This window comes from Schistocerca serialis, chromosome 6, assembly GCF_023864345.2.
Source record: "Schistocerca serialis cubense isolate TAMUIC-IGC-003099 chromosome 6, iqSchSeri2.2, whole genome shotgun sequence".
NCBI lineage: Eukaryota > Metazoa > Arthropoda > Insecta > Orthoptera > Acrididae > Schistocerca > Schistocerca serialis.
Window position 1 is genome coordinate 411,572,984 of NC_064643.1, and position 17,121 is coordinate 411,590,104.

The following is a 17,121-nucleotide window of genomic DNA, read 5'->3' on the forward strand; positions in this document are numbered from 1 at the left end:
AAATTCCAACTGCCAAAATTGGTGTGGGGAGCAGGTGTCCTTGTTCTCCTTAATGCAAAGGTTATAGGCTAAAGATCGGTGTAGACCATAAATGCTCTGGCTTATATGTACAGACGAATGTATCACACTGACTCATATATGGCAAGTCACTCCCTGTCACATGTACTCTTTTGATTTGCGTGCTGTAAGTTTGTGTGAAAAGAACCATCAGGGGACCATTTCGGAGGATGTTGGCCAATTGTGTCTCTGCTCGCTAGAACTGCTGTCAATGGTGTCTGCATCTCGGCTGTGCCTGGTAAATTCTGTGTGTTGAAATTGATTGCTCCAGTAAATCTTCCAATTTGATGATAAACTGTGGGAGGCTACTCTCTGTATGGAAGCTATTTAGTCCTTTGGAGGGCGTATTCTGGCTGCTGATACATCGTAACCCAAAAGTGTTACTTGTTTCTGCTAGATTGTACATTTCACTTCATTGGCTACAACACTCTCTCTCTCTCTCTCTCTCTCTCTCTCTCTCTCTCTCTCTCTCTCTCTTTATGCACTCAAATACATTTTTCAGATGTTCTTCATGCTTGACTTTGAAAATACTCAAGCGTAATCTAAGTACACAAAACAATGCTTTAATCCATGCAGTACCTCATCAATAAACATTGTCTGCAACTGGAATTTGGTGGTAAGCCTTCTTACAATCAATCACACTGAATGTTGTCATCACTGCCAGTACTTTGGTAAAGTCTCTGATACTGTGTATCAATCCAGGACTTTGTGGGCACTAAGTGCCCTGTAATCACCACTAGACCTTTAAGTACTATCTTTTTTTCTTCACAAAATGCAATGACGAGGTCCACTGTCTGCCAGACGTGTGTATTGCTCCATTTTGCAGTAAATTTTTGAATTGTGCTGTTGTTGCTACAAAATGGTCTGAGGCTGACCACCTGAGGGGTTGCGAAACTTGTAGACATGGTATCATTTGAATGTGGTGCACCACATTGGGTACTACTTGCTGTATAAGTGATACTTCAGTGCTGTTCGCACCTGATGATGATGGTGGTGATGATGATGATGATATTCTTGCATGGGTCACTGCCTGCTTAACTTTTTGTCCTAATAAGCCCCTGACGACTTAATTGCCTTTGCAAACCTATGTGGTGCTAATGTTGACTTCTTTCTGGTGTGGTAAAGAAAAGCAGCACCTAGAATGGAATCCAAAGCTTCTGCTGTAACAAAGGTCCACTCATAGTCCTGCTGGAGACCCAAACTGACTTTTAATGTACATTTATCATGCATCGCTATTGGTAATTTATTGGCTGCCATAAGAACTGCTTGTGGGGAATTTCATACCACTATACAGATTTCTGCCAGTAGTAGGCTAATGTCCAATTCGGAGTCTATAAAATTATAACGGCATGAATACACATCTCTGATGTACAGTCTGTGTGATAGAATAGGAGCTCGAGGTAGATTACTCACCATGTTCAGCTTCTTCCCTGGCTCACGTCCTAACTGCTGACTTTCATGGTTGCTACATGAAACCGTGCATATTGTGGTTCTATCACCAAATCGCCAATGGTTTCAACAGACCTGCTGCTGAAAACTATTCTGATTCACCTCATCTTGAGTCCAAGTCTCACCTGATTGATCTCCTCTGTCTCTTGAAGCAGCTAATCACCTCTTTCTGTAGTGACTCAATCTTCTGTTGCAGTTCTTGCAGCTGTTGATTTAGATCCAGTTGTTGGATTCTGTGTATAGCTGCTGCCTCATTTTCACAGTTGCTAGGAACCAGTGCGATGCCCACTGTCTGTGAGTAGTTTAATGTTGCATGGACTTTATCAGTGTGGTAATATCGTCTTTTTCACATTTAACCACTGATGTTTTCATTGCTTCTGGTAGCTGTGCGAACCATATATGCATCAGCATTCTGTTCTGTTTGGTAAATCTGTGTCTCCTATGATGCCACACAAGTGCTGCAGATACTCGGGGGGAGTCCTGTCCCCCATTTGCTCATAATGTAACACTTGCTTGATAGAGTGATCAAATGGTTTATACTTGTAATCAATTAGTGCTTTCTTCAAGCATGTGTATTGTTGCTCCTCCAGCGGCTGTGCCGATAGTGGCCACCCTGTTGTCTAATGTGTTTCACCACTGCTGCGAATTTTGTGCACTCATCCATTACCCCATTTTGCTAGTAACCAGTTCCAGCATTGCAGACCATAGTACTGGTTTGTCCAGTAGGAACTGCAGGGTCCATACCTTCCTCTGTGGTCTTTCCCTAATAGCAAATCTAGTCCCGTTTTGTGACTGCAGACTGGTCGGTAGCTTGTCTGACTTCGCTAATTGGCAGACCTGCGATTTGCCTCTGCATATTGTCCCGCAAGGCTGCCAGCTGTGTTCTCATCTCTTCTTTCATTTTTACCCAATGATACTGCCTGATTTTGTGCATCCATTTGCATGAACATTAGCTCTTTTTGCTTGTGGGTTCACCACTTTATGACAATATTCACTGTAAATACTAAGTAACACAAACCAAAGTTATGAAGAAACTTTTTATTAAACCTTGTGAGAACAGACTCTGACCGAGAATAAAAAATCCATTACAACTATGGAGATGTTATATATATATATAGAGGGAAACATTCCACGTGGGAAAAATATATCTAAAAAGAAAGATGATGAAACTTACCAAACAAAAGCGCTGGCAGGTCGATAGACACACAAACAAACACAAACATACACACAAAATTCTAGCTTTCGCAACCAATGGTTGCCTCGTCAGGAAAGAGGGAAGGAGAAGGAAAGACAAAAGGATATGGGTTTTAAGGGAGAGGGTAAGGAGTCATTCCAATCCCGGGAGCGGAAAGACTTACCTTAGGGGGAAAAAAGGACAGGTATACACTCGCACACACACACATATCCATCCACACATACACAGACACAAGCAGACATTTGTAAAGGCAAAGAGTTTGGGCATTTTTTGGGCAGAGATGTCAGTCGGGGCGGATGTACAGAGGCAAAGATGAAGTTGAAAGACAGGTGAGGTATGAGCGGCGGCAAATTGAAATTAGAAATTAGCGGAGATTGAGGCCTGGCGGATAGCGAGAAGAAAGGATATGCTGAAGGGCAAGTTCCCATCTCCGGAGTTCTGACAGGTTGGTGTTAGTGGGAAGTATCCAGATAACCCGGACGGTGTAACACTGTGCCAAGATGTGATGGCCGTGCACCAAGGCATGTTTAGCCACAGGGTGATCCTCATTACCAAGAAACACTGTCTGCCTGTGTCCATTCATGCGAATGGACAGTTTGTTGCTGGTCATTCCCACATAGAACGCTTCACAGTGTAGGCAGGTCAGTTGGTAAATCACGTGGGTGCTTTCACACGTGGCTCTGCCTTTGATCGTGTACACCTTCCGGGTTACAGGACTGGAATAGGTGGTGGTGGGAGGGTGCATGGGACAGGTTTTACACCGGGGGCGGTTACAGGGGTAGGAGCCAGAGGGTAGGGAAGGTGGTTTGGGGATTTCATAGGGATGAACTAAGAGGTTGCGAAGGTTAGGTGGACGGCGGAAAGACACTCTTGGTGGAGTGGGGAGGATTTCATGAAGGATGGATCTCATTTCAGGGCAGGATTTGAGGAAGTCGTATCCCTGCTGGAGAGCCACATTCAGAATCTGATCCAGTCCCGGAAAGTATCCTGTCACAAGTGGGGCACTTTTGAGGTTCTTCTGTGGAAGGTTCCGGGTTTGAGGAGATGAGGATGTGGCTCTGGTTATTTGCTTCTGTACCAGGTCGGGAGGGTAGTTACGGGATGCAAAAGCTGTTTTCAGGTTGTTGGTGTAATGGTTCAAGGATTCCGGACTGGAGCAGATTCGTTTGCCACGAAGACCTAGGCTGTAGGGAAGGGACCGTTTGATGTGGAATGGGTGGCAGCTGTCATAATGGAGGTACTGTTGCTTGTTGGTGGGTTTAATGTGGACGGACGTGTGAAGCTGGCCATTGGACAGGTGGAGGTCAACGTCAAGGAAAGTGGCATGGGATTTGGAGTAGGACCAGGTGAATCTGATGGAACCAAAGGAGTTGAGGTTGGAGAGGAAATTCTGGAGTTCTTCTTCACTGTGAGCCCAGATCACGAAAATGTCATCAATAAATCTGTACCAAACTTCGGGTTGGCAGGCCTGGGTAACCAGGAAGGCTTCCTCTAAGCGACCCATGAATAGGTTGGCATACGAGGGGGCCATCCTGGTACCCATGGCTGTTCCCTTTAATTGTTGGTATGTCTGGCCTTCAAAAGTGAAGAAGTTGTGGGTCAGGATGAAGCTGGCTAAGGTAATGAGGAAAGAGGTTTTAGGTAGGGCGGCAGGTGATCGGCGTGAAAGGAAGTGCTCGATCGCAGCGAGGCCCTGGACATGCGGAATATTTGTGTATAAGGAAGTGGCATCAATGGTTACATGGATGGTTTCCGGGGGTAACAGACTGGGTAGGGATTCCAGGCGTTTGAGAAAGTGGTTGGTGTCTTTGATGAAGGATGGGAGACTGCATGTAATGGGTTGAAGGTGTTGATCTACGTAGGCAGAGATGCGTTCGGTGGGGGCTTGGTAACCAGCTACAATGGGACGGCCGGGATGATTGGGTTTGTGAATTTTGGGAAGAAGGTAGAAGGTAGGGGTGCGGGGTGTTGGTGGGGTCAGGAGGTTGATGGAGTCGGGTGAAAGGTTTTGTAGGGGGCCTAAGGTTCTGAGGATTCCTTGAAGCTCCGCCTGGACATCAGGAATGGGATTGCCTTGGCAAACTTTGTAAGTAGTGTTGTCTGAAAGCTGACGCAGTCCCTCAGCCACATACTCCCGACGATCAAGTACCACAGTTGTGGAACCCTTGTCCGCCGGAAGAATGACGATGGATCGGTCAGCCTTCAGATCACGGATAGCCTGGGCTTCAGCAGTGGTGATGTTGGGAGTAGGATTAAGGTTTTTTAAAAAGGATTGAGAGGCAAGGCTGGAAGTCAGAAATTCCTGGAAGGTTAGGAGAGGGTGATTTTGAGGAAGAGGAGGTGGGTCCCGCTGTGACGGAGGACGGAACTGTTCCAGGCATGGTTCAATTTGGATAGTGTCTTGGGGAGTTGGATCCTTAGGAGTAGGATTAGGATCATTTTTCTTCGTGGCAAAGTGATACTTCCAGCAGAGAGTACGGATGTAGGACAGTAAATCTTTGACGAGGGCTGTTTGGTTAAATCTGGGAGTGGGGCTGAAGGTGAGGCCTTTGGATAGGACAGAGGTTTCGGATTGGGAGAGAGGTTTGGAGGAAAGGTTAACTACTGAATTGGGGTGTTGTGGTACCAGATTGCGTTGATTGGAATTTTGAGGTTTTGGAGGGAGTGGAGCTGGAAGTGGGAGATTGAGTAGATGGGAGAGACTGGGTTTGTGTGCAATGAGAGGAGGTTGAGGTTTGCTGGAAAGGTTGTGAAGGGTGAGTGAGTTGCCTTTCCGGAGGTGGGAAACCAGGAGATTGGATAGTTTTTTAAGGTGGAGGGTGGCATGCTGCTCTAATTTGCGGTTGGCCTGTAGGAGGATGCTCTGAACAACAGGTGTGGATGTGGGAGAGGAAAGATTGAGGATTTTTATAAAGGATAGGAGTTGATGGGCGTGTTGATTGGCTGAGTGGATGTGTAGGTGAAGGATTAGGTGGGTGAGGGCAATGGATTGTTTGGTTTGGAACTGGTATAGGGACTGATGGAAAGAAGGGTTGCAGCCAGAGATGGGAACTTTAAGTGTGAGGCCTTTGGGGGTGATGCCAAATGTCAGACAAGCCTGAGAAAATAAAATATGGGAGTGTAATCTGGCTAGGGCGAAGGCATGTTTGCGGAGGAAATGTAAATAAAACTTAATGGGGTCGTTGTGAAGGTGTTGTGAGGGTGACATGGTACTAGAAGGTGGAAAGTGGAACACGAGGCTGAAATGAAAATGAGAATAAATATGAAAAAATATATATGGGGAGAGATAAAGGTAAAATTAGAAAGCAAATGGAGATCTGGTGTGAAAAAAGGCGAAAAAGGGTTGGTTAGGGCTGGGCTATGTTGATCCTGTGGTGAACTTGTGTAGGTAGATAATGATGTGCATAAAGGTTAGGTGGTTGTGTTGCCGCCAAAACACGTTAAAGGGTGGAGAAATTCGGGAAAATTTCGAAAAAACTACGTGAGGATGTATTAAAAGGAGTGGTTTGGTGGTGGCAGATTATGGAAATGAAGCTAACAATTGTTTGATGAAGAAATAATGACGTTAAAACCTGTGGGAAGCGGCTAAAAATGATCGGTGATGTGAGAAAAACGGAAATGGAAATAAAGCAAAAGTTATTGAAACTGCCGAAAGGGTTGTTTAATAGCTGAAAGGAACTGTTTGTGGACTGGAAACGGTGGATTTTATAGCAGCAAAGCGGAAAAAAAATTTTTTTGGTTATGGTTTGGAAGTGATTTACGTATTATTACGTATTATTGAGTGTATATCGACGGGATAAAATTGTATACTGGATTACGGTAAAAAAGGAGAAGGTGAATAGAAAGTGATGGCAAAAACAGAAGGAGGAAATAAGACGACAGAAAAGACTTCGAAATGTAACAGTGACAATAACAATAACGATAACAATAACAAACGTGATTGTTGGCTTCAAATTAATGATATGAATATAATAGAGGGAAACATTCCACGTGGGAAAAATATATCTAAAAAGAAAGATGATGAAACTTACCAAACAAAAGCGCTGGCAGGTCGATAGACACACAAACAAACACAAACATACACACAAAATTCTAGCTTTCGCAACCAATGGTTGCCTCGTCAGGAAAGAGGGAAGGAGAAGGAAAGACAAAAGGATATGGGTTTTAAGGGAGAGGGTAAGGAGTCATTCCAATCCCGGGAGCGGAAAGACTTACCTTAGGGGGAAAAAAGGACAGGTATACACTCGCACACACACACATATCCATCCACACATACACAGACACAAGCAGACATTTGTAAAGGCAAAGAGTTTGGGCATTTTTTGGGCAGAGATGTCAGTCGGGGCGGATGTACAGAGGCAAAGATGAAGTTGAAAGACAGGTGAGGTATGAGCGGCGGCAAATTGAAATTAGAAATTAGCGGAGATTGAGGCCTGGCGGATAGCGAGAAGAAAGGATATGCTGAAGGGCAAGTTCCCATCTCCGGAGTTCTGACAGGTTGGTGTTAGTGGGAAGTATCCAGATAACCCGGACGGTGTAACACTGTGCCAAGATGTGCTGGCCGTGCACCAAGGCATGTTTAGCCACAGGGTGATCCTCATTACCAACAAACACTGTCTGCCTGTGTCCATTCATGCGAATGGACAGTTTGTTGCTGGTCATTCCCACATAGAACGCTTCACAGTGTAGGCAGGTCAGTTGGTAAATCACGTGGGTGCTTTCACACGTGGCTCTGCCTTTGATCGTGTACACCTTCCGGGTTACAGGACTGGAATAGGTGGTGGTGGGAGGGTGCATGGGACAGGTTTTACACCGGGGGCGGTTACAGGGGTAGGAGCCAGAGGGTAGGGAAGGTGGTATGGGGATTTCATAGGGATGAACTAAGAGGTTGCGAAGGTTAGGTGGACGGCGGAAAGACACTCTTGGTGGAGTGGGGAGGATTTCATGAAGGATGGATCTCATTTCAGGGCAGGATTTGAGGAAGTCGTATCCCTGCTGGAGAGCCACATTCAGAATCTGATCCAGTCCCGGAAAGTATCCTGTCACAAGTGGGGCACTTTTGGGGTTCTTCTGTGGAAGGTTCCGGGTTTGAGGAGATGAGGATGTGGCTCTGGTTATTTGCTTCTGTACCAGGTCGGGAGGGTAGTTACGGGATGCAAAAGCTGTTTTCAGGTTGTTGGTGTAATGGTTCAAGGATTCCGGACTGGAGCAGATTCGTTTGCCACGAAGACCTAGGCTGTAGGGAAGGGACCGTTTGATGTGGAATGGGTGGCAGCTGTCATAATGGAGGTACTGTTGCTTGTTGGTGGGTTTAATGTGGACGGACGTGTGAAGCTGGCCATTGGACAGGTGGAGGTCAACGTCAAGGAAAGTGGCATGGGATTTGGAGTAGGACCAGGTGAATCTGATGGAACCAAAGGAGTTGAGGTTGGAGAGGAAATTCTGGAGTTCTTCTTCACTGTGAGTCCAGATCACGAAAATGTCATCAATAAATCTGTACCAAACTTCGGGTTGGCAGGCCTGGGTAACCAGGAAGGCTTCCTCTAAGCGACCCATGAATAGGTTGGCATACGAGGGGGCCATCCTGGTACCCATGGCTGTTCCCTTTAATTGTTGGTATGTCTGGCCTTCAAAAGTGAAGAAGTTGTGGGTCATCCTTTTGTCTTTCCTTCTCCTTCCCTCTTTCCTGACGAGGCAACCATTGGTTGCGAAAGCTAGAATTTTGTGTGTATGTTTGTGTTTGTTTGTGTGTCTATCGACCTGCCAGCGCTTTTGTTTGGTAAGTTTCATCATCTTTCTTTTTAGATATATATATAAAAAGGGAGAGAGAGAGAGAGAGAGAGAGAGAGAGAGAGAGAGAGAGAGAGAGAGAGAAATAGTAATGTCACTCTACTCCCTCCAAAGCACAACACTTTGATTCACTGTGCATTTAGTATCTCTGACTGCAGTGACTCCCACGAGTGTTTAATGTAAATAACTGTGTGCATTTAGTATCTCTGACTGCAGTGACTCCCACGAGTGTTTAATGTAAATAAATGTAATGACTCTATTGTGATCATTTGGTGTTGTCTGACCTGTCTGGACAAATGTTAGATTCTGTGTTGCAGGTAATGTCAAGGGATGCATCAGACCACACCATTCAAACAATGCAAAGTAATCTTTTTTTTTACATTTGCATTTTTGTACAGCCAATTCTCCAGGGAAACAGACCTGATTAACATTGTAGAAGAATTTTCTCTTATGAACTCTTAGGCTTAAGTTTCATTGCAAACCATGCCTATTTCTTCATCACAAAGAATATAGGCTCTGATAGTGAATTTTGGATTAATGAATGTAATTTTCTCATTCTGTAACTTTCCTACTTTGGCCAATTAATTGGCTTGTATTTTGCAATTACTTTAGGAAACTTTTTACTTGTCAGAGGCGCTGCAGTCATGGACTGTGCGGCTGGTCCTGGCAGAGGTTCGAGTCCTCCCTCGGGCATGAGTGTGTGTGTTTGTCCGTAGGATAATTTAGGTTAAGTAGTGTCTAAGCTCAGGGACTGATGACTTTAGCAGTTAAGTCCCATAAGATTTCACACACATTTGAACATTTTTGAACTTGTCAGAGGAAATAGAGATGTATTCTGAAGTTAACCACAGTTAAGCTATAAATAAATACTGCAACAGTTAAAAGCAAATTTATTGCAAAAAGCTAAATATTATACTTTTCTATTATACCTCTTCATAATCACCATTTCACTTTGAGACTTTTCGTGTCTCCTAACAAACAGGCTAATTCCTTCTGCACAAATTTATGAGATTGTGGTCAGCTCATGATAGTCACTGAAAATTCTTCCTCAGGCTCAGTGTTGAAAGCCAAACCATGTTTTAGTGGGTTTGAAGAGGTGCAAAACATTTGCAGCCAAGTTTGGGCTATAGGGCAGATCTTCAGACACATCCCATTTATATTGACTAAAAAAAATCATCTTGTAGGCATGTATCCAGGTCAGTATTATATCTTCTTAAGATATTTTATATGTATTGTGACTAGTGGTTTTCATTCAGTCACTGGCTCGTTTTGAAGGTGGTTGTACCATTACCAGCCAAAATATTTTAAGCTTTTTTCAAAGAGGATCAATGACAGGCAACATTACAGTCACTTGACACAGTACTGTGCAGCAGTGATGCTGTCTTCATGGGGATGGAAAGTTTTGAAATGCACTATAGGATTTGGCAGCAAGCAGTTACACAGTTTGTGGGCAGGAGCGACTCTTATCATAGGAGGATATGTTACAAACTGGTATAAACTTCCAGCAACAGGGAACAAAAACTATTTCCTTGTTCAGTGTGGATCACATTATCAATGCAGACAGATGATGATAAAATAATCAGTCTTGAGTGCAAAAAACAGATGTTTTATAATTGTGACTTCTTTCAGTCATGAAAGACCATCCTCAGACCGTAGGCAATCACTGAAATTTAACACTAATTTCTACAAGGGAACTCGGGATTTACATAGCATGTTAACTAGATACAGAAATGTTAAAAGATTATGATAATAAAATACCCATCGGTAAGCTGCATGATTGCAGCTGTAGTGTGTGCTGGAAGGCATGATCGTCAGCTGCTTAGTAATGACTGAATGCTATGGGTTATAAAGGCAAAACTTGTTCTTTATAACTTGCAGCACTCACTCACTACTCAGAATTATAATATTATTACAAGACACTTTTTGCACACTAATATTGGCTGTCTAACCTAATTATGCAAACAGTTCATTAATATTACATTGCAAGAACCAGTTAAAATTTTACTGTATCCCAGTTAGTAAAATACAATGACTCATGAATTCCAGGAAGCAGTCATCTGTTTTAGTCAGTTAAAATGATTCTCACTGTAGTTTTCTCTCTGTGTCTAACTTGCAGCACCTGAAGGAGTCAGCTGGTTCAGTCATTGAAATATTGCTCATAAAATGGAAACAATAACTTGGTAGAACATCTGGAAGCATACCATTCATTGAAAAATTCAATGTTAATTTTATATATGTAATTAAAATGCTTAAGAATTATTCATGTGTGTCTGTGTTTTATTTGCAGATGTTATAATATGAATTTTAATGTCTGTTTTCAGCCAGTGGAGGACAGAAAACATCAGTTGTGGATGATAAATTCTTTAAATTGGGAGAGATGGAAGAGTTCCTTGACAAGGAAGATAGGAAAGAAAACTCAAACAACCGCCTGAATTCAAAGAAAATAGCTGGGGACAAGTCAGATGGGCAGTTAGATGATGATGATGATGATGATGATGATGATGATGACGACAATGATGATGTTGAGTCAATAGATTACTTTGAGGACATGCCTTCTGAAGACAGCAATGACGAAGTACAAATTAATTTTTTATTTTCCCTCTGTAAAACATAAGATATACCAAAAAATGTATGAATTTTATGGTTTTGGTTGCAGATTTTGTATATGGTGCTTTGTGTGTCATGATAACATCAATAGCATTGAGTATTACTCAGCTAAGTGATGGGGTAATCTTGCCATGGTGGCAGCACCGCTGTGTTTATGCTCAAGAAATAGGATGGGGAGGGGAGGGGGGTGAAGGGGAAGCGGAGCAACACTGGCATACTCTCCAGTATTCTTACGAATGGAGTGGTGTCATATGTCGCTCATCTACTGCCATTTTTACAAGCTACATAATTTGCAGAAGACGAAAATCTGATTTTGAAATCTGATGGCAGTGTTCACAATCATGTTTACAAGCTAATCTTGAATCTAATTTGCTAACCTGATCAAATATTGCATTCATGTGTCACTTGTGTAACACGAGTGGATTATGATTATGTAAATGTGCTGTTCCGATTTAGTCAACTCTGTAAGTGACATTATCAGCACCTTTGGAGCTTTTTAAAACATACAGATACTGAGGAGGTTGTTCAAGAGGAGAAATCTTATCCATGTGATACTTTTACTACTCCCACTGATCACATGCATTATGGAAATAAATTGCTAAGTGATTGCTGGTTGAACAGTATTATAATCCAATATTTTGAACACTTACAGTGGCTAGAAATATTACAAACGGGTAAAGACATTGCGAGTAATTAGCAAAAAGTATCTTGTGTGGTGCTGTAGAATCCAGAGCATTAAAATTTTTGTACTTGTCCTAAACAGAATGCTATAGAACCCAGAGTATTAAAATCTTGTACATCTCCTGAGCCGAGGCACAGTATAGGGGTTTAAATATGGTATATTTGTGACCAGCAGAGGTTATGAGTTTGAATCCCTACAGAGGCTTTAAAATTTTTATTGTTAAATTTTTATCAAACTGACTTTGTTCAGTTTTTTTTTTTTAATTTCTAAACCTTTGCCTTATCATTTTGACCGTCACACAAACTTTTTTATTTGCTCACCTCCTTATAGGTTTCAAAAAGTCGATCCCTGCTATCCTCTCCCTCCCTTTGTGAGGTAGTGAATATTTTGTCACCCACAAACGATTATGGATGACAGTGTTTGCAGGTAGGAGAAAGCATGGTACAAAGGATAGTGCGGTTGTTATTCTGTTAATTGAGAAAATATTTCTGCACTTGTGAATAATGATTCTTGGCTTGAATACATAGCGTATGATATAATTATATTTTCTGTTTCTTGGTCCATCAAAACATCTTTCCTTCCAAATTATAGTAGGGATTTAGGTCTGAATGGTATGGTGGCAGTAGGAGGAAAACAAATCCAGTTTATTGCAAAAATTTTACCTATGTAATAAACAGAACAAGGCTGGTGATTCTTCACTAATGCCAAAAGTTTGACTTTCTGTAGACATGGCTCATAATATTTGTATTTGGCCAGCCAGAACTGCATTTCACATTTTAGAGAACAAGTAGACATTGGTTCATTTTCCTGCTTATTGTGATTAGGTGCACTGTCAAAAATGACAATATTTTATGGGGGTAAGCCTGGATAACCTAGGACTATACACATTTTTGAAATCTTTTACTGTCCATTTCTGAGTGATAATCCAATGTTTTGATTTTTGAGTCATATATGAGAAGTGAATCTCATGTCGTTGTCTGCATGAACAACAGTTAAACACTGACTGGTATTTTTATTCAGCAATACTTCTCGCACAAAAATGTAACAAAGCATACTATTTTAATCAGAGCATGGCTGTCCCTAGTCACGTGACCAAGTTAGTTCCTGCTGTGGCCACATTACCACTTCTCCTTGCAGGGTAATACATTGTAAGATTTTTTTATTTTTGTTATTCACCACATCTACCATTTGAAGGACCAGAAGTTACCGTATTTACTCGAATCTAAGCCGCACTGTTTTTTCCGGTTTTTGTAATCCAAAAAACCGCCTGCGGCTTAGAATCGAGTGCAAAGCAGAAGTTCTGAAAAATGTTGGTAGGTGCCGCCACAACTAACTTCTGTCGTCGAATATATGTAGCGCTTCGCAGGCACAAAGATAAATACTGGCACCAAAACCTCTGCGTCAGTAAATCAATTAAAAAAAAAAAAAAAAGGTGGAAGACGAGCTTTTTTTCTCCGCCCTGAGTTTCAGCCACTGCATTTTCATAGGGTTTCAACCACCGCATTTTCATACATTATCCAATGGAGTAAATACAAATTCCTTATTGTTCAACTTCGAATGTAGCAGCATTTCAATGCACTACGAAAATCCGACTGGCAAGACTGTTTGGGATGTTTGTCAATATGGCCAACTCTGCGTTCTGAATTTTTTCCTACCTGTGAGAAGAGATGGTTGCTAATAGGAACTTTTATGAATTGTGAATCACATGCAGTATTCTATTCACCATAATAATAATATGAATATAAACATTTTGCCATGTATTCTTTCGTGTTTACTGCTATCTCATTTAAATCCTGTCTGCCTAATAAACTACGAAACTAGAGTGAGACAACAGCAAACACGGAAGAATATACATATCATATCATGTCATGTTTATATTCATATTATTCTTATGCCGAATAGTGATACACTCAGAAATGAAGCACGGCAATTGATTAAATTTTTAAATCTAAGATGACTCTAATTTCTGTGCAGAATGTAATGTACTAAAGAGGCGTCTGCAAAGATTTTCAAACGAAGAAAAATTTTTGCCAAACTCTCGTTCAGAACATCTTCTATCATACGCAGTCTATTATTTGGTTCTTGTTTATCATTATCAAAGAAAGCAGCAGAGTAAGTAACAACAAATAGTAGTCTCTTGCCATTGTTTTACTAATGAGACGTTTCCTCTCTTTTTTTTTTTAAATTGTAAGCGGTGGTAGCGCGCACAAAAGCAAGCCATGCCGCGAGCGGCGACAGGTCGTAAACACTCTTTATCAGAATGCGACAAACAATGCATGACACAGTACAGTAATGCATTTTCGGCTTAGTGACGTAATTGCCTATAACAAAGAGAACGGGACTTATCAGATCAAAGAAAAATAAGCAATCAATTCAAATCAGACGAAGCACGTGAAAAAGGAAGGGTACCCGTATAAATACGGAAGGAGCGCCTGATGCATAGCAACGGCTACCTGTTAAAGCTTAACTGCTAAGCTTACGACTCGAACCAAACTACTATAGCTGTATCGTCATTCATTTGACCTAAATTGTGTCTCATATTACAATGGACCAACTTTGTTTCGATTTGGAGGCGCGACCTAAAACTTTTCTCTCCCTTTGAATTTCGAGTCTCAGATTTCAGGTGCGGCTTAGATTCGAGTGCAGCTTAAATTCGAGTAAATACGGTAATAGTATTTTGCACCAGTCATGCTCATTGTTGTGCAGAGACTATAAATATAATCTATGACTATTACAAGAACCGAACAGTTAATATTAAACACATCTTCCATCTTTACATCGCTTTGTAACAGGGATCTGCGCTCAGAGCAAAGTATGGAGATTTCTTTGATGAACCAGATTTAGGTGGGCGCACAATTGACCGAACACATATTGATGACCAAGTAAATGGAAGAAGTAACAAGAGGAGTGTAAGGTAATGAACGGTCTTACTATTACTATATATTTTATCAAAAGTTCATTGGCAACCAGTTTCAACAATACATTTCATCATCACCAGGTTTTCTAAATGTATACTGCATGTGTAGTAAGCACTACAAGAGCTGATGTGGGTACCAGTTATTTTCATGTGGGACTTTATGATTGTTGTCTTTTGGGAAAATTTAGCCACTATATATTTGGAGGTTATGATGATGATGAATTGTATTGTTGAAACGGATTGCCAGTAAAATAATAATGAAATTGGCTTTGGTTGGAGGGATTGGTGGCAAAGAAGTGTTGCCTTTGCAGGGATCAAGAGAAGGGCAGTAGGTCCTTGACAAGTTTTGATAAGTCCAGCATGGTTAAATTGGGGTGTGTGATTAAAGGTGAGGCCTCTGGATAGGACTGGAACTTTTGTGGGGCTGAGGGTTTCAATAGAATGGTTAACAACAGTGTTTCAGGAATGTTTCAGTGCTAGATTTGGTGGAGTGTTAGTAGGGAGTTTTGGGGGATGTGACAGGTTGAAAAGATCAGCTAGGCATGGTTTGGGTGCTCTGAGGGATTGACAAAGAGAATCAGTGCATAGGGTATGGACTGGATAGTGGTGCTCTCAGGCAGCAGTAGGATGTCAGCAGGTTGGATAATTTATGGAGGTGGTGTCTGGAATGCTCTTCCAGGTACTGGAGAGCAAGGGATTCAATTTCAAAGATGTGATGTATGTAGCAAGGACTGCACAGTAGTAGTATCTTGCAGAGGGAGTACAGGTGGCTCTGGAATGCCTATGGCTTGGAGTTGTCTTTGCAGTACCAGGCTTGTGAGGGACAGGGACTGGCAGAATCTGTAAAGGTGAAGATCATTTTGAAAGGAGGGGTGGTATTTATAGATTAAAAACAGTTCTCTTTTATAAATGTGGCACACACATTCCTTTCGGTGTTTTTTGCCAGTTGGTACAACAGGTGAGAAACACTGACAAATTGCAGTAAGCTTAAGACAAGGAAAAACAATAATAATTGACACATAACAGCTGCTGTAGATGATGGCCATGTGAACAAAAACATATGATTAGTGAACTAATGTGTCTATTTGTAATTGCTACAATTATATGTTTCAATTCTGATGGAATGCTTTAACATATAACACTAAAACGTTGTGTGGTGGGAGCAGCAGAGGAGAAGTGTACAGATTTCATTTACAATATTAGTGTAGTATTTCCTTTTCTTTTGCAGAATGAAAGTGTATAGGCCTTTTTTTGTCTTTGTATGTTAAGATTGTGAGTGCATTTGTTATTTAGTTTTTATTTCTTAATATAGAAGTTTTCAAAACTTACTCACAGGTTCAGTCTGCCAGCTGAAGAAGAAGAAGAAGATGATGAAGACGAAGATGACACAGAAAGAAACGTAGAGCAATTGCAGGGAAATGAAATTAAATGCACAGATATAGGGACCAAAAAGGCTGTTATTGTCAGTGAGGAGACTACCTTATCTAGTCTTGAACGAAGGAAGGCACGACTAGATGAAAAGGTAGCCAAACTAGAACAACAAGCACTTTCTGAAAAACCATGGCAACTTAAAGGCGAAGTTGGTGCTGACACTCGTCCCCACAATTCACTGCTGGAGGAAGCAGTTGAATTTGACAGCGTCACAAGACCAGGTAACAATTTTATTTGTTATGTTCTCAGTGTTATGCAGCTAATATATATAAAAAAAAACATAATATCCAATAAAGTATTTGCCAAGACTGCAGTGTATAACAATGTAGTATTGCTCGAGAGAGAGAGAGAGAGAGAGAGAGAGAGAGAGAGAGAGAGAGAGAGAGAAGGGAGGGGGGGAGGAGGGGGGGGGGAATTACAAATTGGCATAATATACAAAACTGGTGAAGTATTGTGTGTGTGTGTGTGTGTGTGTGTGTGTGTGTGTGTGTGTGTGTGTGTGTGTGTGTGTGTGTGTGTGTGCGCGCGCGCTGTATTAAACAGTGCTTGCTGGAGGGGTGTGCTGATACTGTATTTTTGATCTTGTAAAATTTTATTATAGTCCAGTATCCATTATCTGCTAAAGTTTAGTCTTGTAGGTATAAACTGTACATCACAAACATACATCTTACTGAATAGTAGAAACATGGAGTTGTCAAAATGCACATAAACAAGACTGATAATGTTGATAACTTTCAGATCCTTTTTTGAACTAGAGTAGTCATACATACTATACAAGACCATACATGCATGTCCAAGCCACCCGCTCGCCACACACACACACACACACACACACACACACACACACACACACACACACACACACACACTGGTATGGCAGCAGTGTTCATCTGAAAAGGTAATGAAACAGCAGTTTGCTTTGTCACAATTCCTTTGCCGTTGCATGTAAAAATAAATAAATTTATGGTAGCTGCATATAAAGAACAATATAAT

General features: G+C 41.6%; 1 protein-coding gene across 1 annotated transcript in view; it reads left to right on the top strand.

Annotated features, from left to right (window-relative positions):
- LOC126484211 (U3 small nucleolar ribonucleoprotein protein MPP10) overlaps window positions 1-17,121 on the top strand; it is a 90,273-nt gene that overhangs the window by 21,288 nt on the left and 51,864 nt on the right. The window contains exons 3-5 of the mRNA XM_050107623.1: window positions 10,813-11,066; window positions 14,573-14,694; window positions 16,033-16,349. Coding sequence (XP_049963580.1) covers window positions 10,813-11,066; window positions 14,573-14,694; window positions 16,033-16,349 — 693 coding nt within the window. The remainder of the gene's footprint in view (window positions 1-10,812; window positions 11,067-14,572; window positions 14,695-16,032; window positions 16,350-17,121) is intronic.